At 48.7% G+C, this 24,519-nt stretch overlaps 1 protein-coding gene across 6 annotated transcripts; it reads right to left on the bottom strand.

Moving 5' to 3' along the window:
- Nucleotides 1-161: 161 nt before the first annotated feature.
- Nucleotides 162-24,505, bottom strand: ACTL6B (actin like 6B). 6 transcript variants are annotated; one of them, XM_003124370.6, is made up of 14 exons: nucleotides 14,460-14,567; nucleotides 13,929-14,005; nucleotides 13,569-13,734; nucleotides 13,163-13,263; nucleotides 7,034-7,131; nucleotides 6,290-6,384; nucleotides 6,119-6,225; nucleotides 5,361-5,450; nucleotides 5,151-5,212; nucleotides 4,926-5,040; nucleotides 4,734-4,814; nucleotides 4,527-4,622; nucleotides 4,230-4,316; nucleotides 162-466 (listed from the first exon to the last, which is right to left on the bottom strand). In XM_003124370.6, exons 1-14 carry the CDS (start codon nucleotides 14,482-14,484, stop codon nucleotides 386-388), a joined length of 1,281 nt encoding a protein of 426 aa, XP_003124418.1. In that variant the 5' UTR covers nucleotides 14,485-14,567; the 3' UTR covers nucleotides 162-385. The 6 variants fall into 6 exon arrangements, with proteins under 6 accessions (XP_003124418.1, XP_013850924.1, XP_084872802.1 ...); XM_013995470.3 differs by having other exon boundaries at nucleotides 162-502; XM_085016676.1 differs by lacking the exons at nucleotides 13,163-13,263; nucleotides 13,569-13,734; nucleotides 13,929-14,005; nucleotides 14,460-14,567 and adding exons at nucleotides 24,046-24,178; nucleotides 24,354-24,505.
- Between the last annotated feature and the right edge of the window lie 14 nt (nucleotides 24,506-24,519).

The following is a 24,519-nucleotide window of genomic DNA, read 5'->3' on the forward strand; positions in this document are numbered from 1 at the left end:
AAACCTGAGGCGTTCGTGGCTCCTGCCGCACTGCCCCCGCCCTCAGACCTTGCCCTGGCGTCCACCGTGCGATGCCACACCGCGGATTTAGGTGTGGCCCTCCCCTCTTCTCCCTCCAGAACCCTGACCCCACTGCCCACCCCTAAAGAGGCCAAACTTCCTTTTTCTTAAAACGTTTTTACTCCGTTCGACAACGCAATCTAAGAGGACGAGCGGGAAGGGGAAGAAAAGGGGGCGGTGGGAGCGTTGGGAGCTTGCGGTGCCGAGGCGGGGAGGCGGGGGGGGGGGGGGCGGGAAGAACGGGGGCGGGGGTTAACCCTCTCCTTCCTTTCGCGTCCCCTCCCCCACTGCTGCAGGCAGGCCTGTGGGTGAGGAGGGGGCGCCCTCAGGGGCACTTCCGCTCCACGCACTGCTTCCCGCCCTCCTCATATTCCTGCTTGGAGATCCACATTTGCTGGAAAGTGCCCTGGGTCGGGGGACGACACTGGCGGTCAGGGAGGCCCTGAAGGAAGAGAGAAGCGCCTCCCCACACTCCACGCGTGCAGGCTCGACGCCCCGGAACCCTCCTCCGGGCCTCCCTGCCTCTCAATCCCACATCCCTCCCGCGACCACCAGCCTGCCCCATCTTCCAGTCCACCCCTTCGTAGTCAGAGGGCGAACACCCGCTGCCTGTCGTTCAATCCAGGATTCATTCATTCAACAAGCATCTACTGAGCACCTGTTCAATAGCTGTTTCCCAGCTGGGAGGTGGTGCTTACAGACCCTGGCCAGTGGCCAACGCTCCATACCTCTTCTTCTCCAGGTACCCTATAGGGCCTAACAAACATGTCAAGTCTCCCTACTTCCCAAGAAAATCTTCTCTCCACGCGCCTCACCAATGGACATCACCTAACATCAGGATGGGGCTGTCTTTACTCCCAAGTGGCCCCCGCCCCCCTTGAAACCTGCTCCTTGAGAGTCTCTGGTCCTGGGCATTTCAGGCTGTACCCACTCTTTCATGGTTTCTCTGCCTCTGCCTGCAAGTGTGTGTGTGTGTGTGTGTGTGTGTGTGTGGCTCTGCTTCTGTCCTGGGCATTTCAGGCTGTACCCACTCTTTCATGGTTTCTCTGCCTCTGCCTGCAAGTGTGTGTGTGTGTGTGTGTGTGTGTGTGTGTGTGTGTGTGTGGCTCTGCTTCTGTCCTGGGCATTTCAGGCTGTACCCACTCTTTCATGGTTTCTCTGCCTCTGCCTGCAAGTGTGTGTGTGTGTGTGTGTGTGTGTGTGTGTGTGTGTGTGTGTGTGTGTGTGTGTCTCTGCTTCTGTCCTGTGGCTCAAAGAACACGCCTTCCTGGACCATGTCATCTGCTAGGGTTTGCTCCTGCTCCTGTGCCAAAGCTCCACCCTTCCCACCATCTCTGGTTCCCAGTTTGGATCTCCATGCTGAGCTCCAGACCCTAATACTCAGATGTCTTTTGGACACCTCCTCCTTAGTGTCCCAAGGGACCTCACCCTGGACATGTCCACAGCTGCATTCACCATCTTCACCCACGCCTGCCCCAAACCTGCTTCTTTGACCTTTCTCACCTTCCACAGTTGCCCTGTCCAAACCCAGGGGTCCCTTGCCACACTGAACACTTGAAATTGAGCTACCGAGCACTCGAAGTGTGGCTAGTCCTGTCAAATACGCACCAGATATGGAAGACTAAGTCCAGAAAAAAGAATGTAAGGCACCTCCATTTTTATATTGATGATATTTAAATTATATTTTTGATGTATTGGATTCAATACTATATATATATATATATATATATATATATATATTTGGGGGGGGCATGCCTGTGGCATGCAGAAGTTCTCAGGCCAGGGGTTGAACCTGCACCATAGCCCTGACCCAAGCCACAGCAGTGACGATACCAGATCCTTAATCCACTGAGCCAGTAGGAGAACTCCAAATACAATATATATATATATACTTTTTCTTTTTAGAGCAGCTCCTGCAGCATATGTAAGTTCCCAGGCTAGGGGTCAAACTGGAGCTGCAGCTGCCAGCCTACACTACAGCCATAGCAATGAGATCCGAGCCACATGTGTGACCTATGCAGCAGCTTGTGGCATACTATCCTCATGGGTACTAGTCAGAGTCTTTTATTTTTTTTATTTAATAATGAACTAGTCAGAGTCTTAACCTGCTGAGCCACAATGAGAGCTCCCCAAATATGATATATTCTTTTTTTTTTTTTGTCTTTTTGCTATTTCTTTGGGCTGCTCCCACGACATATGGAGGTTCCCAGGCTAGGGGTCGAATTGGAACTGTAGCCACTGGCCTACGCCAGAGCCACAGCAACACCAAATTCAAGCCGCGTCTGCAACCTACACCACAGCTCACGGCAACACCGGATCATTAACCCACTGAGCAAGGGCAGGGACCGAACCCGTAACCTCATGGTTCCTAGTCGGATTCGTTAACCACTGAGCCACGACGGGAACTCCCCCCAAATACAATATATTCTTATTTTTTGGACTGTTTTTAAAAAATGGCTACTAAAATTTTTGAAATGACATACGTGGCTCCCATTACACTCCTGTTGGACAGCACTGCCAGGAGCCAGCATCCTGGGCCTCACCCTTGACCCTCTCCTTCTTACCTTGCACATCCAAAGAGTGTCCACATTCTGTCAGTCCGAACTCTGAGAAGCTGCCAGTTCCACCCCCCCAGTATCCGCTCCTCTGTCAAATCCAGGTCACAGTAGAGACCACAGTAGCCTCTCCAGTCCACTCTCCGCTCTGCAGCCCAAGCGAGCTTCCCAAACTCAGATCCCACAGCATCTGCCCATGGCCTTTGGCTTTGCCTGGCTTCCCCATGGGCCATGCACCCTCTCTCCCGCTTTGTCTCATGAGTTCTTACTCATTTCAGCTTGAAGGGTCCTCAGAGGTCCTTCATGATCCCTGAGCCACATCAGGTCCTCCTTTGACAGAACTCCCAACACTTTGGTTTTTTTGTTTGTTTGTTTGTTTGTTTGTTTGTCTTTTTTGCCTTTTCTAGGGCTGCTCCCACGGCATATGGAGGTTCCCAGGCTAGGGGTCAAATCGGAGCTGTAGCCACCAGCCTACGCCAGAGCCACAGCAATGTGGGATCCGAGCCACATCTGCAACCTACACCACAGCTCACAGCAACACCGGATCCTTAACCCACTGAGCAAGGGCAGGGATCGGACCCGAAACCTCATGGTTCCTAGTCGGATTTGTTAACCACTGAGCCACGAGGGGAACTCCTTAGGAACTCCCAACACTTTGTGGCGACCTCCTGCTTGTCTCGGCTTCCAGACTGTCCCCACTCATGGAGGCAGGGACTAGGTCCAGACGTCTGTCCACTTCAGGCACACGGGAGGCCTGGGGCAACTGGTGACTGGCATGCTCCCAGCTCTGAGTTAATTTCAGACCGTCAGCCTCCTGTTGTTCTGACCCTTGCTTCTATCTCTTTGGGGGCACCCCCTCCAGTGGGTGTCCTCCTTGTCCTGTCATCACCTTGCTCTCCTCTCTGTGTGGCTGACACTCCTCAGATACAGTTTGCATCTGCAGCTCTCTGCTCTGGAACCAATCTGCCTACTGCCTTCTTCTTCTTCTTCTTTTTTTTTTTAATTTTTTGGCTATCCCGCGGCATTTAGAGTTCCTGGGCCGGAGGTCAGATCTAAGCCATTTGTGACCTACACTGCAGCTGTGGCAATGCTGGATCCTTAACCCACTGTGCCGCGCCAGGGATTGAACCTGCATCCCAATGCTCCAGAGACACCCCTGATCCTGCTGTGCCACAGCGGGAACTCCTGCCTGCCTCCTCCTGTTTGCCCCTTTCTCGCTACCCCATCCACACTACTACCCGGGACTACAGAAAGAGCCTGCTGGCAAAGTCCCCTTGCGTCCAGCTCTTACCCTGATCTCCAAAGACTCATGTCTGACATAATCTTCCCAAACGTGCCTGTGGCAGTCACACCATCTTTCTCCAAGCAGTCAGTGTCCCGCCCTGGCCTATAAGACCACTATGACCTCATCCCAGCCAGCCTCTCCAGCTTCCTCTCCTCCGCTCCCAGATTTGTGTCCTGATGTCGCATCCGCCTTTCCAGGAGCACTGACTTCCCTTTCATCAAAATAAATGCTTGTTGAATGAATGAATGAGGAGGCAGGCAAGGCGGCAGGGGCCGTCTGGATCTGCCCCTTCCCCACATTCGGTGCTAGGCCAAGCCCTTCCCTCTCACCAGTGAGGCCAGGATGGAGCCACCAATCCAGGGGCTGAACTTGCGCTCCATGGTGCTGTTGCTGGCGATGAGCTTCAGTCTCATGCTCTGAGGGGAAAGAGGGGCTGGGGGAAGCCGACACCTGGGTTCTGGGAAGGGTCAGGGCTGGGGGTGGGGAGCACTGGGAAGCCACAGCAGGCAGCCATCTGCTCTGGTGGCCAGAACACTCCCTCCACGCGTGGGAAGGAGGAAGGACTCAGTCCTGAAGGACTAAGCCAGGACTGGAGTCCAAGGCCCTGGCCACGCATGGGCTCCTACCGGTGGAGTCTTCTGGGAAAGTTCTCGATTGAGCCTGTCAGTGAAGCCCTGGAGCAGTGTGTTCCCTCCAGTGACAATGACACTGCCATACAGGCCCTGACAACAGGGAGACGGAGTGAACCGTCAGGGAACGTCCCCTCCCTGCCACCCCGCCCCTCACAGACACACTTCTGGGCCACCCCACCCAGACACAGGCTTGGGCCTCACCGGGCGAATGTCAATGTCACACATGCCGATGCTGGTGGTCACCACGTGGCCCACGCCCAACATGGTGTTCCCCGACAGGCCCTGTGAGAAAGGTGACTGGACTTTGGGCCCTCTGTCCCCTCTCCCCAGACCCAAGTGATCCTTCCCAGCTTCCCCCACACCCTGAGGTCCAGGGACTCCAGCCAGCCTCACCTTGACATTGGAGGGATCGAACAGGCCCTCAGGGATGCGCAGTCGCTCGGCACCATAGTCGGTGTTGTAGCCGTTGGGCATCTCATAGTGCACTGTGGGCATCTGCGCAGCCACCCTACCCAGGAAGGAGCAAGGCTCTGCTTGGGGGTGCTCTCAAAAGACCAGAGGTCGCCGCTGAACCCCAGGCTGGCCGCCCCCCCACCTCAAGCTGTGGGCCCCACTCACTGCTCATCGTAGGGAGAGTCTGAGACCTGCAGCACGGAGGCCTGAAAGTCCTGGATCACCTCCTAAGAACGCGGGGAGGGGGTGAGGGCGGGGCTCCCTCCTGAGCCCCGCCCCCACCCGCAGGGCCTCAGGTCCCCTCCTGGCCTCACAGTGGGGCAGGGGACGAGGAGCTGGAGGCGGGGGCTCAGGGGACCCTCTCCAGTGCCTCACATTGCACATGTAGTTATGCCAGGACTTGGAAACCTGGGGTAACTTCTCTTTCTTCTTCCAGTTGGGGGGGGCACCCTCCCGAACGGGCTCCTGTGGGGACACAGCCTGTGAGCACCCATTCCCACCCTGCTGGCCGCACCCATGCTCCCAGCACTCACTGGTTCTCAGCTAACGGCCCAGATGCTCTGCTGCCCAGAAAAGGCGCTTCTCCCTCTCCCCTGTTAGAGGAGAGGGAACGAGGAGAGCCCATCACCATGGATGCCACGCGTGCAGTGGGCATAGCCGATCTGAAAGGCTCGGTAAGAGAAGGCTGAGGGCCCTGGGGAATCCTGTAGGAGGCCAAACCTTCAGGAATCAATCAGCCTTTAACTGAGCCATGTTCCACGTGGGGGTCCCTGGCATGCGGTATCTCACTGAACCCTCACGGCAGCCCTACGTGCTGTGATTCCACTTTACAGGGAGGAAACTGAGGCTTCGGTCTCATTTCTAGGTGACACAGCTTTTCTGTGGCAGAAGGAGACCTTGAACCTGGGTCTTTTGGCCCTCAGAACCCTCCCCAGCCCTCACACATATATCCTGCTGGCAGTTGGCTGTGGGACCTCGGCCATGTCCCTCCGCCTGTCTGGATCGTTGATGACTCAGTTACAAATTGAGGACCAGGGTCCTCTTGGGGCCCGGCTGCTCCCCTCTCTGCGATTTTATGGATCAGAGGGTTGACAGTCATAGGGTGAGTGCCCAGGACATCCCAGAGGCTCCACCTTGGCTGCGATCATGTAAGGTGGGATGATGTCAATGGCCATTTCCTGGAAGAGCTCTCGGCACTGCATGGAGATGAAGTCCCCTGCCAGGGGTGACTTGACAATGCCTAGAAAGGAGTGGGTGTCAGAGCCTGGTCCCCCAGGCACCCCCAACCCCTGCCGAGGCCCCACCTTGCTGCAGGACGTAGCCATCATGCACTGGAATGGCCGTGGTGTGGGTGGCCCCACTGTCCAGCACCAGACCTGTGGAGCGTCCATTTGCAAAGCTGGTGTGGGATGGGCGGTCAAAGAGACAGCAGCAGCAAACGAGGGAGCGGGACCTGAGTCTGGCCTAGTCGCTCTCTGTTCTCCCGGATCCAGCCCACTCCCAGTCTGCAAATCTCTCCTGGTTTGTGACCCATCCACTGGAGAAGGCTCTTGAGATGCCTGTCACGCTTCTCTTGTCTGAATCACACTTTCTGCCTTCCTTTTGTGCTCCCAGCTTCTCTTTAGTCTTCCTTCTCAGTCCCATGGGCTCCCTGAAATTAGGGGCCATATCACCCCAGGGCTTCGCATAGGGTTCAATGCAACGCACAGCCTTAAAAAAAAAAAAATGCTGCTTGGCTGCTTGGGAAGGGACCACCTCAGTGTCATATACCCTTCCCTCCTCTCTCCAGCCCCAGCCCCTGCTGCCTCCTTGTCCCAACTCTCCATGCTCAACCTGATCCAAGGAACGGGAAAGGGCTGCTGACGCGGCCATCTCAAGGTCCAAAGCACTTAGCCCCCAGGGGCCCTCTGCACTAATGGGGCTCAGAGGGGATGTCTGCCCATCCAGGATACTGATGGCCACAGAATCAGGCCCAGCCTCCAGCTCAGTGTGCCACACACCCCACCCTGGCCCTCCACCCTGGCAGAGCAGCTCAAGCCAGAGGATACGCGGTAAGCACAGCTGTCTTGCATAAGAAGAAGGCAGGAATGTTGTACTGCTCGAACATCAGCTCTGTCAGCTTCTCCCGCTTGGCCCGTGTGTTCCACTGGGGAGAAAGTGAAAGAGGGAAAGATTCAGGAAGGGAAAGGCAGAGATCCATGCACCTGCCCACACTCATATCCATCCATCTTGCACTGGGGACAGAGGTAAGGTCCCTTGACCCTCAGAGCTTTAGAATGTGAGAACTATAAAATACTTTAAAGATCACAATCCAAACCCAACTAAAGAAAACAACATTCAGAGAGGGATAGTGACATGGCCAAGGTCACACAGAAAGCTCTTGGTAGAGTTGGATTGGAGTCACATGGAGTCTCTTGACTCCTAGCCCAGTGCTCTTTACTGTGCAATACATCATATTTCAGGGCCCTCGCAGACCCCAGTACATCCCTCATCCCCGTTTTAGTCATCTCAGAGGCAAGAAAGCTGAGGAAGACGATTTATGGGTAAAAATGCTGGATTGAATACAAACATCTACTTTTATTCCCTCCTAAGATCACGGCAAAACTATAATAAAGGGGGAATTAAAAAAAAAAACAAACCCATAAACCTATAAAAGCCAACAGGCACATAAAAATAAGGGAAGTGCAAATAAAAAGCACAATGAGATATCGCTTCACAACTAGGGTGGTGATAACAATTAAACAAAAGAAAAAGAAAATAATGAATGTTGGAAAAGATATGGAGAAATAAGAACCCTTGTGCATTGCTGGTGGGAAGGTCAAATGGTTCAGCTACTGTAAAAATGATTGGTGGTTGTTCAAAAATTATGCATAGAATGATCACAGGACCCAGCAATTTCACTCCTACTTATCCATCCCAAAGAATTTCAAACAGGTATGCAAATGAATCCTTCTACACAACTGCCCACGGCAGCACTATGCAAAATAGCCAAAGGTGGAAATAACTCAAATGTGCATCAATGTATGAAGAAAAAAATAAATTGTGGTATATTCATAAAAAGGAATATTGCTCAGTCAATACAACGCGGCTGAACCTTGTAAACATTATGCTAAGTGAAATAATACAGAGACAAAAAGTCACATGTTGTATGATCCACTTATATTAACAATCCCAGGATATATATATCCATAGAGAAAGAAAGTAGATTGATGGTTGCCACGTGCTGGGGGCAAGAGGAGTGAAGAGGAACTGCTTAATGAAAATGGGTTTTCTTTGGGGGTAATGAAAATATTTTGAAACTAGGCAGAGGTGATGCACAACATTGTGAATGGAGTGAATGCCACTGAATTGTTAACTTAAAAAAAGTTAATTTCAGAGTTTTCTTGTGGCTCAGCAGCTTACAAACCCAAGTATCCATGAGGATGTGGGTTTGATCTCTGGACTCACTCACTGGGTTAAGGATTCCATGTTGCCATGAGCTGTGATGTAGGTCACAGATGTGGCTTGAATCCTGCGTTGCTGTGGCTGCGGCGAAGGCCAGCAGCTGCAGCTCCAGTTTGACCCCTAGGCTGGGAACTTCCACACACTGTGAGTTGGGCCCTAAAAGGACAAAAAGAAAGAAAAGAAAAGAAAAGAAAAGAAAGAAAGAAAGAAAGAAAGAAAGAAAGAAAGAAAGAAAGAAAGAAAGAAAGAAAGAAAGAGAGAGAGAGAAAGGGAACACAGCAAAAAAAATTTTGAATGTTGGAAATCAGGTGAGTGATAACTGACTTAACTGGTTCAAGAACACTGAGTTCTAAAACTGATATTGGAAGCAGCCAGCAACAGCCTGTTAAATCTCAGACTCCTCAGAGGGATCAGGAATTGGTAGTTTCAGGTACCTCTGGAAGCGGAGGGAAAGGGAAAATGAAAAAGTTTTTTTTTTCCTTTTTTGGTTGCCCCATGGCATATGGAGTTCCCAGGCCAGGAATCACATCTGAGCCACAATTGTGACCTACACTGCAGCTGTAGCAACGCCAGATCCTTAACCCACTGGTTTGCGCCTGGAATTGAACCTGCATCCTAGCACTCCTAAGAGGCTACCGATCCCATTGCACCAGAGCGAGAACTCCTAAATAAGAGTGTTTAAAGCTATTCAAGTAACAGATCCCTAAACTCTCTTCCTAATTCCATGTCACTAAGCTATTGCCCACTCCAACCTCAGAGAAGACTAGAAGGTTATTCTCTAGAGAGAGGAAAGCTGAGGGTCTGAAATGGTGGGACACTTGATACTGTTGGGAATGAGGACATTATATTTAAAAGAAGGGAATTAAGTGATACCATGCATATTGAATGCTGATAACATCATCCCTATTTGCTCACTTGGCTTCCACAAAGGGGGTGGGGCAGGCCTGTCTTCAGGGTGGAAGTCTTCCCAGTAAGTTACATCAAAGATCTAAAGATGCCAATTATCAGAGGCTGCCAAGTAAACACGCCAGTCAAATCATCCTATTGCAAAGATTTCAGCCAACAAGTCCCCTTGCCCAATCAGATTTTATTTTTTTTTAATGGCCACACCCAAGGCATATGGAAGATCCTGGACCAGGAAGTGAATCTGAGCCACAGCTGTAGAACATATGCAGAACATCAGATCCTTTAACCCACTGCTTGGGGCCAGGATTGAACCCATGCCTCCTCGTGACCTGAGCTGCTGCAGTCACTTAACTCACTGCACCACAGCTGAAATTCCATAGTGTCCCATCCTTAAACATATGCAGACAACCAAGGATTTACAGAAATCTAAGAAGAGCCCCCAAAAATAGAGACTCCCAAGAAAGGGCAGGGAAAGAAAGCAACTTGGAAGAACAATAATTATACAATGAGAAGAAAACTTCCAAAGACAAAACTAATAATACCTTTAGTGAGATAACGAATGACATTGCACATATGAAACAAGAATAGGATACCCTAAAGAGTAACATTTGTGGAACAAGAAAGACCTCCTGGGAAATAAAAACACAAGAGCAAGAATGAAAAAATTAATAGAAGGGTTGAAAAGTAAATTGAGGGACTATCTTGGAAATTAGAGGAAAAACATAAAGAGCTGGAAAACATAAGAGAAAAGATAAGAACATTAGGAGAACAATTTAGGAGGTACAAAATCCAAATAGATTTCCCAAAAGAGAAAACAGAAAATACTGAAAGAAATAAATCATCAAATAAGTAATTAAAGGGAGTTCCCGTCGTGGCGCAGTGGTTAACTAGGATCCGACTAGGAACCATGAGGTTGCGGGTTCGGTCCCTGCCCTTGATCAGTGGGTTAATGATCTGGCGTTGCTGTGAGCTGTGGTGTAGTTTGCAGACGCGGCTCGGATCCCGCGTTGCTGTGGCTCTGGCGTAGGCTGGTGACTATGGCTCCGATTAGACCCCTAGCCTGGGAACCTCCATATGCCGTGGGAGCGGCCCAAAGAAATAGCAAAAAAATATAAAAAAATAAAAAGAAAAATAAAAAAAACCATATAAGACTCAATATAAAAAAAAGATAAGTAATTAAAGTTTTTCCATGAAATTGAAAGACATAGGTTTCCAAATTAAAGGGACATATTGAGTGTCCACCGCCATGGACAAAAATAAACCAATATAAGACCATAAAATTATAATATACTGAGGACAAAGTGAAAATGTTATAAGCTCTCAGAAAGAAAAATAAGTTACATCAAAGGATCGGAAAGTAAATGGTTTTGGTCTTCTTGATGGCAACAGTAGATACTGGAAGACACTGGAGAAGTGCCTTCAAGAGTCCAAAAAAAAAAAAAAAATGATTTCCAAATTGGAGTGTTACACCTAGCTAAACTATCAATCCAAGGTGAGACATGTAAGGTCTTAAAAATTTTATTTCCTGTGACCTTTCTAAGGCAGTTACTGGATGATGTGCTCCATGAAAACAAGGGAGTAAATCAAGGAAAGGGGTCATGAGATACAGGAAACAGAACTTTTAATACAGGAGAGAGACAAAGTATTTCCTTAAGGTGATGGTGGAGGGCAATGTCAGGATGATAGATACATTTTCTTTTCTTTTTTTTTTTCTTTTTGTCTTTTTGCTATTTCTTTGGGCCACTCCCGTGGCATATGGAGGTTCCCAGGCTAGGGGTCGAATCAGAGCTGTAGCCACCGGCCCACGCCAGAGCCACAGCAACACGGGATCCGAGCCGCGTCTGCAACCTACACCACAGCTCATGGCAACACCGGATTGTTAACCCACTGAGCAAGGGCAGGGACTGAACCTGCAACCTCATGGTTCCTAGTCGGATTTGTTAACCACTGCTCCACGACGGGAACTCCAGATACGTTTTCTATGTAGAAAGCAACTAATCCACAGCAGAGCAGGTCAGTGGGCTCCTGGGGAGATTTCTTCAAGATGAAACTGATACAACACTCTAAAGAATTAATGTCTTGAGAAAAGATATAGATAACTGAGGAACAATCTATCTACTGCGTTATTAGCAGATAGAAAACTAAGGAAAATAGGAACTAAGACAATTTTCAGTGCTAGAGAGAACAAAAAGTTTGCACAGAAAAGGTAAGAAACCATAGTTTATTGGTTGGCTCAGGCCTAATAAGCATATATAATAAGTGTAAATACTGAATATTGATCTTAAAAAAAAAAAACCCTAAACTACAACAGTACTTAAGGTGAGAAATAAGAAATGTATGTGGTGTGGGTAGAGAGGAAAGAGAGCTAAATGCTGATTTTCTATATTGGGAAATTCACAGATAACAAAGCTAAAAAAATTCACAATCAGGAGTTCCCATTGTGGTTCAGCAGTATTCATGACTAGTATTAGTGAGGATGCAGGTTCGATCCCTGGCCTCACTCAGTAGGTTAAGGATCCATCATTGCCCAGAGCTGTGGTGCAGGTCACAGATAAGGCTCAGATCCAGCCTTGCTGTGGCTGTGGTGTAGGCTGGCAGCTATAGCTCTGATTTGGCCCCTTGTCTGGGAACTTCCATATGCCTCAGGTGCAGCCCTAAAAATAAATAAATAAATAAATAAAAATCATGATCAGCAATTCAATTCAAGTGTGATAATCAGAGATATGAAAGGTAATGGGAAAAAAAAAAGCTAAGAGAAAAGCAACTGCCTCTGGAAAAGGGTGAAGAGAAGAAAGAGGGTATGAATGCCAGTTTTTCCCTTAACATATTTTCTAAAGCAAATTGATTATCACTTTCACTTTATTTTTTACTTAAAAATTGAAGTATAGGAGTTCCTGATGTGGCACAGTGGAAACGAATCCAATTAGGAACCATGAGGTTGCAGGTTCGATCCCTAGCCTCGCTCAGTGGGTTAAGGATCTGGTGTTGCCAGGAAATGTGCTGTAGGTTGCAGACCCAGCTCAGATCTGGCCTTGCTGTGGCTGTGGTGTAGGCCGGCAGCTATAGTTCCTATTAGACCCCTAGCCTGGGAACCTCCATATACCATGGGTACAGCCCTATAAAGCAAAAAAAAAAAAAAACAAAAAAAAAAAAAAACAAAAAAAAAAAACCACCCAACCAACCAACCAAAAAAACCCCAAAAAACCCAAAAATTGAAGTATAGTTCATTTACAATGTTGTGTTATTGTAAATTGACTATTGATGTGTATATATAATATGGACAACAATTTTAAGTTAAAAGTTCAAAAAAGATCTTGGGAGGAGGGGCAGTGGAGGGGCAGTGTAGGAGTCTGGCTGGGGGAAAAGCACGTGGATGGGGCGGGAAGAGCGAGGCATGGAGATTAAACCAGGGAGGAAAGAAAGTAGTTGAAGATGATGGTGTTGGAAGGAAACTCTGAGGGAGTTCCCCCTGTGGCTCAGCTATTAATGAACCCAACTAGCATCCATGAGGATGGGGGTTCAACCCCAGGCCTCGCTCAGTGGGTTAAGGATCCGGCGTTGTCATGAGCTGTGGTGTAGGTTGCACACGTGGCTTGGATCCTGTATTGGTGTGGCTGTCGTATAGGCCAGCAGCTACAGCTCCGATTGGACCCCTAGCCTGGGAACCTCCATATGTCACAGGTGTGGTCCTAAAAATAAAAAAAAGAAAAAAAGGAAGGAAAGTCCAAAAAGCGAAGTGGAGTGATTGATGGCAGTGGCTTGATGAGAGAGGTGAATGGTAAATGGTGGGACCCAGAGCTAAACTAGGGGCTGGATGAGGCACTTACCGGGGCCTCAGACATGAGCACTGGGTGCAGGTTTGGCTCGGACTTGACGTGTTTGCTGTAGGTGTGATCCAGGATCGCACGGAAGCACTCCCAGTCCTCGACTGGGGCCAGGAGACCAGGGGAGAGATGAAGGTGGGCAGGCGGGTGTCCAGGGACAGGAAGGAAAGGAAGGAGGGAGGCCAAGGCCAATGGAGGAGAGGTGAGACAAGCTCCCGTAGAAATTCCCCCTCCCCAGGAATCTGGTGGCCCCTGGTTAGGAACCAGGCAGCTGTGCAAAGTAGTGAGGGCATCCCTGGGACTTGGGCAGCTGCAAGGAAGACTCCTTGGGTGTGGAGTGCTGTGCCCTGGGGTGAGGGGGGGTGGGCTCCCAGTCTGTGTTAGGAGGCAGTGGGTGCGGGCCCCTTACTCATGCCATTCTTGAGGGGGGACATAACTTCTGCTCCATCCCGAGGCACGTGGAGGGCGTTGGTATCAATGTGAAAGATCTTCCCTTTCTTCTCTTTCTCCCCCTCCAACTCCAGCCCACCCCCCTCCTCTGCGGCCAGCAGCCCCACAGTGGTGGGGAAGTCAGCCTGGAGGGGGGCAAATACAGAGGAAAAATCAATCTCTTGCACCTACCCAGGCCCTTGGCAGGGCTCTCAGCCCATCCCTGGGCTTACTGCCAAATTCCAGCTCAGCAGAGCTTCTTTCTTGGCCTTGAGACCCTAGATCACTGAGAAGCCTGGGGGTGGGGGGCAGGATTTGGGGAGGGGGCTGGAAGGCTCACCTTGGGGCAGTCCTCCCCAGCATACCCAGCGCGGACTGAGAAGGAGCCAATGTCAAAGACCAGCGCGCCCACCTCATCTGTGCGGAGAGACAGACCTGTGAGGGGACCTGTCCCAAACTCTCTCCCCTTGGATTGCTCCGAGAGGAGGTCAGGGCAGAGCCACAGTCTCACCACCTTCAACGTCGGACGGGGCAGGTGGGAGCTCGGCCAGGAGTTCGGGGTCTTGGGAGTGGGGGTCAAGATTCCAAAGTCCCTTTTGACCCGTGGCCCGTGTGCAGGCCACTCTCCTTGCCAGGCTGGGGGCCGGGTGGAGGTGGGTTGAATGATGGAGAGGTTGGGCCGAGTGCGTGCGAGCGTCTGGGAAGGGTCTTAGGTTGGAGCGGTGCAGGACCCAAACCCCGGGTTGGACCCGCTGTAGCGCCGAGTGACAGGCCCCAGAGTGTCCAGAGCTTGGATCGCGCGGGTTCGGGGCGCTGGGCTTCGGGTGAGGCCGCGCCGGGCTGGGGAGCCCGAAGCCCGAGGCTCGCTCACCTCCGCCATAGACGCCCCCGCTCATAGTGCCCTCTCAGCGCTGCTCGCGGCCCGTGGGCGGCGGCGGCGGGATCAGCACCGAGGTGGCCGGACAGCTCCCGGAATCCCGGGAGGGGCGGGGCTCAGAGCGGCCTATCGGGAGGCCGGGTCCCCCGCCCCCAACGGCGCCGCCGATTGGCTGAGAGGGGAGACAATAACTCGACCGGGGGCTGCTGCTTTAAAGGGCCAGACACCTCAACATTAGGCGTCAGGGAGGGAATTAACGGGATCAAGGACCTCGAGGCCCGCCCTAAGGGATAGGCAGGCAAGAAGCAGGAGTAGGCAAGAGATGGAAACCTTGTCCATCCGGAGATCAGGACTCTGTATGGTGACCGACAGGGCTTCTGCTTCCTTATTTTAAAATGGGGTCGAGGAGAGGGCGCCATAGTCTCGCAGACTCGTCCATTCTCAGGCTCCTGAGCAAGGTTCTGCCATACCCTGAACTAAATGAAATCACCAGGAAAGTGGGGTAGGGAAGGAGGAGAGGTAAGGAAACAGGTGTGTCTCGATTTTCTCCCTGTTTCTTTCCACCCTTGTCCTTCTGATGACTCCTCTTTTCCTGCTCATCCCCTAGTGCCTACACCTTATACATACACACGTGTACACACATGTACACGTATTCATACATGGCACTCAGCTAACCTAGCTTTTGCTTCCTTTCCTTTTCGCTCTCTTTATCTATTCCTTTCTGGAGCTATTTATCAAGCAAGCAGGTTTTGTACCAGAGGCTCCTAGGTTTTTCTGGGCATCGCCTGAGGCCACTTGGGGGGGGGAGGGGGTGGGCGGGGTTTGCTTTTTTTTTTTTTTTTGCCATTCCTTGGGCCGCTCCCGCGGCGTATGGAGGTTCCCAGGCTAGGGGTCTAATTGGAGCTGGAGCCATCGGCCTACGCCAGAGCCACAGCAACGTGGCATCCAAGCCGCGTCTGCAACCTACACCACAGCTCACGGCAACGCCAGATCATTAACCCACTGAGCAGGGCCAGGGACGAACCCGCAACCTCGTGGTTCCTAGTCGGATTCGTTAACTACTGCGCCACGACGGGAACTCCGTTATTTTTCGTTTTTTGTTTTGTTTTTTTTTTTTTAGGACCACACCCCGAGGCAAAAGGAAGTTCCCAGGCTAGGGATTAAATCTGAGCTGCAGCTGCCGGCCTACACCACCACAGCCACAGCAACACCAGATCTGAGCCATGTCTTCCTTAAACCTACACCACAGCTTGGTCAATGCCAGATCCTTAACCCACTGATCAAGGCCAGGGATCTAAACTGCATCCTCATGGTTACTAGTTGGGTTTGTTTCCACTGAACCACAGTGGGAGCTCCTCCACAGCAGTTTTGATATTGAAGGCCAAGGATCAACTCTGAAAGTCTGGCTCAGCTGAGACACTCTTTTGTGAGCCTGTGTGTAGGTGTGTGCTTATCTGTGTGTGTTTGAGTGTGTCAGCATGTGTGTGCATATGCACATACATGAATGTATGTGTGAATACTTGTGTGGCTCAGGGGCACTCCTACCTACTTGTTTGGGGGTAAGGGGGACATTAAGACCAGAAGTAGCCAAGGAAGAGGGTTCTGAACAATGGCTGAATGCCCCTGAAGTTCACCAGATGCTCACACATGGTTTGAGCTGGCTCATCTGTTACCTACTTGGTGCCGGTGGCATTTCACATACTCAGAGTTGGTTCTTAGTCCAGGCCTGGCTCCCCAGACTGGAGGCTTCAGTAGGAGGGGTGAGCTGGAGGACAGAGAGCTGACTCAGGAGCTGGGAAATGGAAATATTCCAGAGTGACCCTAGGTCTGTCACTGGCCTCTATAAAGGGAGGCCTGGATGAACTGGATGAATTGGGTGAGCCCTTAACCTCTCAGCACCTGCATTTCCTCATCTTTCAAAATGCTGAGGTGAGATTAAAGGGAAACTGGAGGGGAAAGTGATGCTATCCATGGCCTGCACCTCTCCTTTGGTGGACATTGAATGAGGCTGCTTCACTTCCCCTGTAAATATACCTTGTCAATTCCCACTACCCCCTCCCCCATCCCAGTCAGGATCTAGGATTCAGAAACTGCCCAGGTCAGGAGGAACCTTACTGATCAGGGATCCAACTCCTAGATTTTACAGGGATATCTGCCAGGGAGAGGCAGGGCCTGGTCTTGGGTCACACAGCCCACTGGAGCAGAACCAGGACTAGAATTCACCTCTCTCATCAGCTAATTGACAGATGACATCTCTGTGTCTCTCCAGGCTTCACTGTCCCCATCTGGAGGAGAGACAATACTGAGGATTCAATCTGATGCCAGAATCAAATCCCTGGTTAAGAGCTGGGCACAAGGACTATTCAGCAAGCATTCGGTCCAAAGAAAATCCCTGGGGCATTTTTGAGGCTTTGGTGTTATTATTCATATGTTCATAGAAATCTGTGGTCGATCTGGTGAAGTGATTTTTCCTCTCATGGTTGGTGGAAGAGCTACAGTCAGCTAGCTACAGGACTAGACTTGATTTAAATTCCAGTTACCTGCAGCCAATTTTCATTTGTCATATGATCTGACATGATATTCTATTGCATTATGGAAATGGTTAAGTTAAAGTTTATTAATATATTTCATATATATATCACTGTATATATACTTCCTTCATCCATCATTGATTCAACAAACATCTTTTATGCCTACGGTGTACCAGACATTGTACAGGTACGGGAATACTAAGGCACATAAGATATATCCGTGCTCTCAAGGAGCTTTGGTGCAGTGGGGAACTTGGACTTGCATGAAAGGGGGTGAAATGGAGGTCCAGATGAGGGAAGGGCTACTTGTCTCTGAAAGTCTGGGGAGGCTTCTAATGTGAAGTCTGAGCTGTTGTGAAGGATGAAGAGGGATTCACTGGCGACCAAGGTGGGTAAGGTCTTCCATCCAGAGAACTGTGTGGGCAAAGGAAATAGGAGCTCAGTCTAGAAGAAGAGTTGGAGACGAGCTGGTGGCAGAGACCAGTGTAAGAGAAGATGAAACTGAAGAAACAGTCAAAGACTTACTTGTTCATGCCTGAACCCTATATATATATATATATATATATAATTTTTTTTTTTTTGGCCATGCCCTCACATGCAGAAGTTTCTGGGCCAGGGACTGAACACAAGCCACAGCAGTAACTCAAGCAGTAACTGTCACAGCAGTGACAATGCCAAGTCTTTAACTGCTAGGCCACCAGGGAACTCCTGAATACTATTTTTATTTAACAAACACAAAGCATCTGCTATGTTCCAGGGACTGTTATAAATGCTTTACAAATATTAATATTTTAGTTCTCATAATGACCCAATTATCACCCCCATTTTGCAAGGGAGAGAGAGGCTTCTGGAGACGTTAAGTGACTTGGCCAAGGTCACTAAGCTGGAAAGGGACAGAGGTGAGATTTGAACTGTGAAAAGTATTGATCCTGGTGAAGATGTTGCCATGCTTCTATTTACTTCATAGATATTCTCTAGGTACCTGATTGGCACTGGGAATAAAATGGCTCGTACAATTTGATGTGGCTCGTACAATTTAATGTCTATTCTGGAAGACAGATGATTAAACAATTAGCTCAATAAAGTCATCTGGAGGTTCTCACATTAGAAGCCTGCACACCTGGTAATGACATTGAAGGTGGCAGGCCATGAGCCTGAGACCCCACACCTTGGATATAATTTGGCATCTTGTGAGGGTCTGTCATTGCTTAGTGAGCTCTCACTCAGACTTTTGCCAGACAAACCAAGTGTCCTGATTTCCCAGGGAGCCCCTAGGACAGGCAGCAAGTGCCAAGAAAGGAACAGTCCAGTAAAAGCTGCAATAGGAATGGAGCCAGCATTGCAGTGGGGCACAAAGAACAGTGTCGTCAGGGAGGCAATATTTAAACTAAGAGAGAAAAATGAAGTTTCCCGGCTGACAAGGAAGTGGAATTGGAGTAGGTACAGAAGGCATTCATGGTAGAGGGGACAAGACCCAGCCTGTGTGTCCTGCAAACAAGTTTGGCCCTTCTCACAGAACTGAGGAGGAACTACTGCCTAGTTTTGGATGGCAAAGTTGTACAACCCAACTTGTATTTGATTGATTGACTGATTTTTAATTAATTAATTTTTTCCTTGGTCTTTTTAGGGCCGCAACTGTGGCATATGGAAGTTCCCAGGCTGGGGTCAAATCGGAGCTGTAGCTGCTGGCCTACAATTTGAATTCAACTCGGAATTCAAGCCACATCTGCAACCTACACCATAGTTCATGACAACATTGGATCCTTAACTCACTGAACAAGGCCAGGGATCAAACCCGCGTCCTCATGGATACCAGTTGGGTTTGTGAACCACTGAGCCACAACAGGAACTCCTCCAACTTGCATTTTAGGAAGATACTTTCCGGAGTTTCCGCTGAGCCACCAAGGGAACCCCCCCCCTTTCTTTATGAACAATGTTTTAGCTGGGTATGTGCCTAGAGACTACATTTTGTCTACATTTCCCAGCCTTCCTTGCACCTGGCCAACTTCTGAGCAGAAGGTAGCGGTGTCCTTAAACAGGAAAGAACTTGTGCATTCCATGCCACCCCCCTTCCCAAGAGATGAGCTTCAGATATAATAAAGGGAAATGCCCAGGCCACACTGGACACAGAGATGGAAGTCACATGTTGAGGATGGCCAAGTTACCGCACAGTCCCACAAGATCTATTTTGGGGTTGTCACTTAAGCCACTGAATTTTGGGGACTCTGTTATAGCTGCTTGGACTATAGCCTAACTAGTTGACCATTCTTTGGATACAGGGAATGAGGGAGTGAGAAGCTCCTGGGTGGATAGTGGTGCTGTTAGCTGCATTAAGAAATTCAGAGGAGGGGTAGGGTTGGGTAGGATGAGGTGGGATGGAAGAGGATTAATTTAGTTTTGAGTATGCTGAGTGTAAGACACCTGCGAACAGTGATATGTAGTAGCTGTTTTAACAACCAGCTCTTGGAGTTCCCAGGTGGTTCAGTGAGTTAAGGATCTGGTGTTGTCACTGCTATGGCTTGGGCCCCTGCTGTGGTATGGGTTCCATTCCTAGTCCAGGAACTTCCACATGCCACAGATGCAGCAAACAAAACAAAAAAAAAACCCAGCCAGCTCTTCAGGGAAGGGACCCTCAATCTGAAGCATTCATTGATTTCCATGGTGTAAATACTCCCACCATAACAATTACAAGTTACTACTATCAACATGACATCATTCCAGACCCCTATGGTCGATTAATCTTCTATAAAGGAAGCAAGAACATAAAATGTGAAAAAGACAGTCTTTTCAGCAGGTAGTGCTGGGAAAACTGGACAGCTGCATATAAATCAATGAAACTAGAACACACTCTTACACTGTGCACAAAAATAAACTCAAAATAGCTTAAAGACCTAAACATAAAATAAGATACTATAAAACTCCCAGAAGAAAATATAAGCAAAATATTCTCTTCAACCGTACAGATGTTTTCTTAGGTCAGTCTCCCAAAGCAACAGAAATAACAAAAATAAACCAATGGGACCTAATCAAACTTACAAGTTTTGCACAGCAAAGGAAACCATAAAAAAAAAAAAAAGACAACCTACGGAATGCGAGAAAATGATTTCAAATGATGCAACCGACAAGGGCTTAATCTCCAAAATATACAAACAATTTACACAAATCAACAGCAAAAAAAAACAACAACCCAATTGAAAAATGGGCAGAAGACCTAAACAGACATTTCTCCAAAGAAGATACACAGGTAGCCAAGAGGCACATGAAAAATGCTCAACATCACTAATTATTAGAGAAATGCAAACCAAAACTACAATGAGGTACCACCTCACACTGGTCAGAATGGCCATCATTAACAAGTTAAATAACAAATGCTGGAGAGGGTGTGGAGAAAAGGATACCCACCTTCACTGTTGGTGGGATTGTAAATCAGTATAACCACTATGGAAAACAGTATGGAGGTACCTCAGAAAACTAAATATAGAACAACCGTATGATCCAGCAATCCCACTCCTGGGCATATATTCAGACAAAGCTCTCATTGAAAAAGATACATGTACCCCTATGTTCTTTGCAGCACCATTCACAATAGCCAACACATGGAAACAACCTAAATGTCCATCAACAGATGAATGGATAAGAAGATGTGGTACATATACACAATGGAATACTACTCAGCCATAAAAAAGAATGAAATAATGCCATTTGCAGCAACATGGATGGAACTAGAGACCCTCATACTAAGTGAAGTAAGTCAGAAAGAGAAAGACAAATACCATATGATATCACTTACATCTGGAATCTAGTATATGGCACAAATGAACCTATCTGCAGAAAAGAAACAAACTCATGGACATGGTGAACATGTCCTCCATGGCTGCCAAAGGGGAGGGGGAGGGAGTGGACAGACTACAAGTTTGGCGTTAACAGATGCAAACTATGACATTTGGAGTGGATAAGCAATGAGGTCCTGCTGTATAGCACAGGGAACTATATCTAGTCACTTGTGATGGAACATGATGGAGAATAAAGTAAGGAAAAGATTGTGTATATATACGTATGACTGGGTCACTTTGCTGTACAGCAGAAACTGATAGAACATTGTAAATCAACTATAATTTTTAAAAAAAGAGAAAAAAAAGAAAAAATTCTTATGTGCTAACATGATGTCATTGAACAAGGAAGGAGTTTCAAAGAGAGGTATACAGTGGGCTCTTGTGAGCTGGTATGAGCCAGCACGAGCTGACTCCAACACACCAGTGTCCATGAATATCCATCTGGAGAGGTACAATCTGTGGTGAACAGACACCAAGTCTGCACATGGAGATAGAGATTTGAGGAGTTCCCGTCGTGGCTCAGTGGTTAACGAATCCGACTAGGAACCATGAGGTTGCAGGTTCAATTCCTGGCCTTGCTCAATGGGTTAAGGATCCAGCATTGCCGTGAGCTGTAGTGTAGCTTGCAGACATGGCTCGGATCCTGTGTTGCTGTGGCTGTGGCGTAGGCTGGTGGCTACAGCTCCGATTCGACCCCTAGCCTGGGACCCTCCATATGCCACGGGGGCGGCCCAAGAAATGGCAAAAAGCAAAAAAAAAAAAAAAGAGAGAGAGAGAGAGATTTGAGAGTGATGAGCAATTAGGGGGTAATTAAAGTTCCAGTAGTGACTGAAGTCACTAGTGAATAACACAGAGAATGAGAGGAGGAAGCTGAAGTCAGGATCTTGAGAAAATCAACATTTACCCAGGGTCCTGAAGAGAGGCAGAGGCTGAGGAGAAGGCCTGAGAAAGAACAGTCAGAGGGGGGAGGAAGTGTCCCATGACCCGGCAGGGCCAGGTCTCCACATGTACTCCAGGGCTTCTGCTTTCTTGGAGAAACTGATCATGTAGTGGTCATACCCCATCTGTATCCTTCACCTTTCTCCTCTCACTGTCCTTTTTATCATCAAAATAATCTCCAGTAGCTCCAATCAAAACACAAATATCTGGACTCCACATTCTCTTCCTGCTGCTGCCCACCTTTCTACAACCCCTCCCAGCCAAGATTCCCAAAGCTTTACCACTTCATTGCTCCACTTGCCCTCATCCCACTGCAGAGCAGCCATTGCAAATGCTCTGGACCATCAGCAGTGGCCTCCACGGTGGTCAATCCCATGCCCACTTCCCAGTCCAGCCTTGATTCATCTTTCTGCAGCATTCAACACAGTTTACCATTCCTTTTTTGGAACACTCTTTTCTTTGGGGTTCCAGAACTCCACATTCTCCTGATTTTCTCAGCTCTCTGGTTTCTCCTTTGGCAGCTCCTCTGCCTGACCTTTAAGTGTTGGAGTTCTTCAAGGCTTGGTCTTAGGCCATCCTGTCTTTTCCCTGAACCTCTTTATGACTTCATCTGCTCTAAAATGCCACTCATTCTCAAGGCTCTATTCCAACAGACTCCTGCTGTGCCCCAGACTTGCTTCAACAGTACTGAGCATTCTTCCTTGTACTTCTCCTAGGGACCTTAAGCCTAACGTGTCCCAACTTCAAACTCCTGATCTTCCTCCCCAAATGTAACCCTTTCTAACTGTTTTGCTCTCAATGAATGACACTTCCAAAGCCCCCAGTACTAATAGTTATCTCCATGGTTGTCTATCGGCTGTTGTAAGCTCTCTGCAGGCAGAGGAGGGTGCACAAGTTTGAAGTTGTATTCCAAGTACCTAAGACAGTGCCTGATACATCATTGGGACCTAATAACTATTTGTTGAATGAGTTAAAACAAAGAAACATATCCACACAGAAACCAAAGCAAGAGGAAGCATGGAGTTCCTAGTGTGGCACAACGGGATCGGTGGCCTCTTGGGAGCACAGGGACACAGGTTGGATCCCACGCCCGGCACAGTGGGTTAAGGATCTAGTGTTGCTGCAGCTGTAGCTTAGGTCCTGAATGTGGCTAAGCTACATTGGCCCAGGAACTCCATGTGCTGCAGGGCAGTCAAAAAAAAAAAAAAGGAAAGAAAAGGAAAAAATGAGAGGAAGAATAGAAGAATAACTTGATGCCTATAGAGATTAACAAAATTGGGTTCCCGTTCTAGGCTGCTAGTTTTCTAAGTGACTTTAAGGAAGTCACTTTAATCCATCTGTAGATTGAGAGGAAACTGAGCTAAATTTTCTATAAGATCCCTTCCAAGTTCTTTTTGTTTTGTTTTTTAGGGCTGCGCCTGCAGCATATGGATGTTCCCAGGCTAGGGGTTGAATAGGAGCTGCAGCTGCTGGCCTATGCCACAGCCACAGAAATGCAGGATCCAGAAGTTCCCGTCGTGACGCAGTGGTTAACGAATCCGACTAGGAACCATGAGGTTGCGGGTTCGATCCCTGCCCTTGCTCAGTGGGTTAACGATCCGACGTTGCCGTGAGTTGTGGTGTAGGTTGCAGACGCGGCTCGGATCCCAGGTTGTTGTGGCTCTGGCGTAGGCCGGTGACTATGGCTCCGATTCGACCCCTAGCCTGGGAACCTCCATATGCCGTGGGAACGGCCCAAGAAATAGCAAAAAGACAAAACAAAAAACAACAACAAAAAAAGGAATGCAGGATCCAAAACCAGGCTGCAAACTGCACCATAGGTCACCGCAATGCCAGATCCTTAAGCCACTAGTTGGATACTGGATACTAGTTGGATACTGGATACTAGTTGGGGTCATTACCTGCTGAGTCACAATGGGAACTCCCTCCCTTCCAAATTCTCATTGACACCTATTACCTACTGCTAATATATGATCGAATTGGTGAGTGCTCCATAAATGGAATTTGTGCTTAACTAAGAATGTGACTTTTCTTATTCTCTTTAAAAATTGGTGCTTTGGAAACTGTTTTTAATGCCTTCAACTGAGGCTAAATGAAAAGTGTATGTTTTAATACTTTTAAATCGCATGAGGACTCAATGAAGGTTACTCATTGATTTGAACTTTCCAAAACATTTTCACAATCCGCAGGATCTTAAAATAATCCAAGGTGACTTGCAGGGCAGGTAGCTATCAACACTCTCATTTTATAGATGTGGAAACCGAGGCCTATACTTACATTCTCATCCCTTCGCGGAGATGGTCCAGAGCGAGGTTCATCAAGAGGCTAGATATTAATACACACAATAAGGTCGATAAAGCAGCCTTGGTTCATATTCCAACTCTGCAGCCCTAGGACTCTGTTTCCACTACTGTAAAATGGGGACAAAGCCAGTACTCAACTTCATAGCACTGTGAGGAGTAAATAAGTATGAAGCTCAATAAACGAGTTGCTATTAGAGTGTCATGCCGCCACATAAAGAGTTCCGCAAAAGCCACTGGGCAACGCGGGGGCACTGCCTGGGCAGACCCGTTCTCACAGCATACCTGAGTTCCCAGGGGCCGCCCTGGTCCCCATGGCTTCCCGCCCGGGCACCTTCGGAAACACTGCTCCTCCTCGCTACGCGTTGAGGCCGGCTGGCCTCTCCAGCACTGATCAACACTGATCTCTCTCAACCCTGTCCCCTGTGGAGGGGCGTGGTCTCACAGACAA

This window comes from Sus scrofa, chromosome 3, assembly GCF_054392235.1.
Source record: "Sus scrofa isolate SSC_HxYL_T2T_F1_AM1 chromosome 3, Sscrofa_HxYL_maternal_Yorkshire_Landrace_v2.0, whole genome shotgun sequence".
In the NCBI taxonomy this organism is placed as follows: domain Eukaryota; kingdom Metazoa; phylum Chordata; class Mammalia; order Artiodactyla; family Suidae; genus Sus; species Sus scrofa.

Coding starts and splice junctions, on each gene's coding strand:
- ACTL6B (XM_013995470.3), bottom strand. CDS start 14,484: ATGAGCGGGGGCGTCTATGGCGGAG. Junction 5,041..5,150: donor GACTCTCCCTACGATGAGCA/GTGAGTGGGGCC, acceptor CTTCCTGGGTAG/GGTGGCTGCGCAGATGCCCA. Junction 4,623..4,733: donor GTGACATTGACATTCGCCCG/GTGAGGCCCAAG, acceptor CCCTGTTGTCAG/GGCCTGTATGGCAGTGTCAT.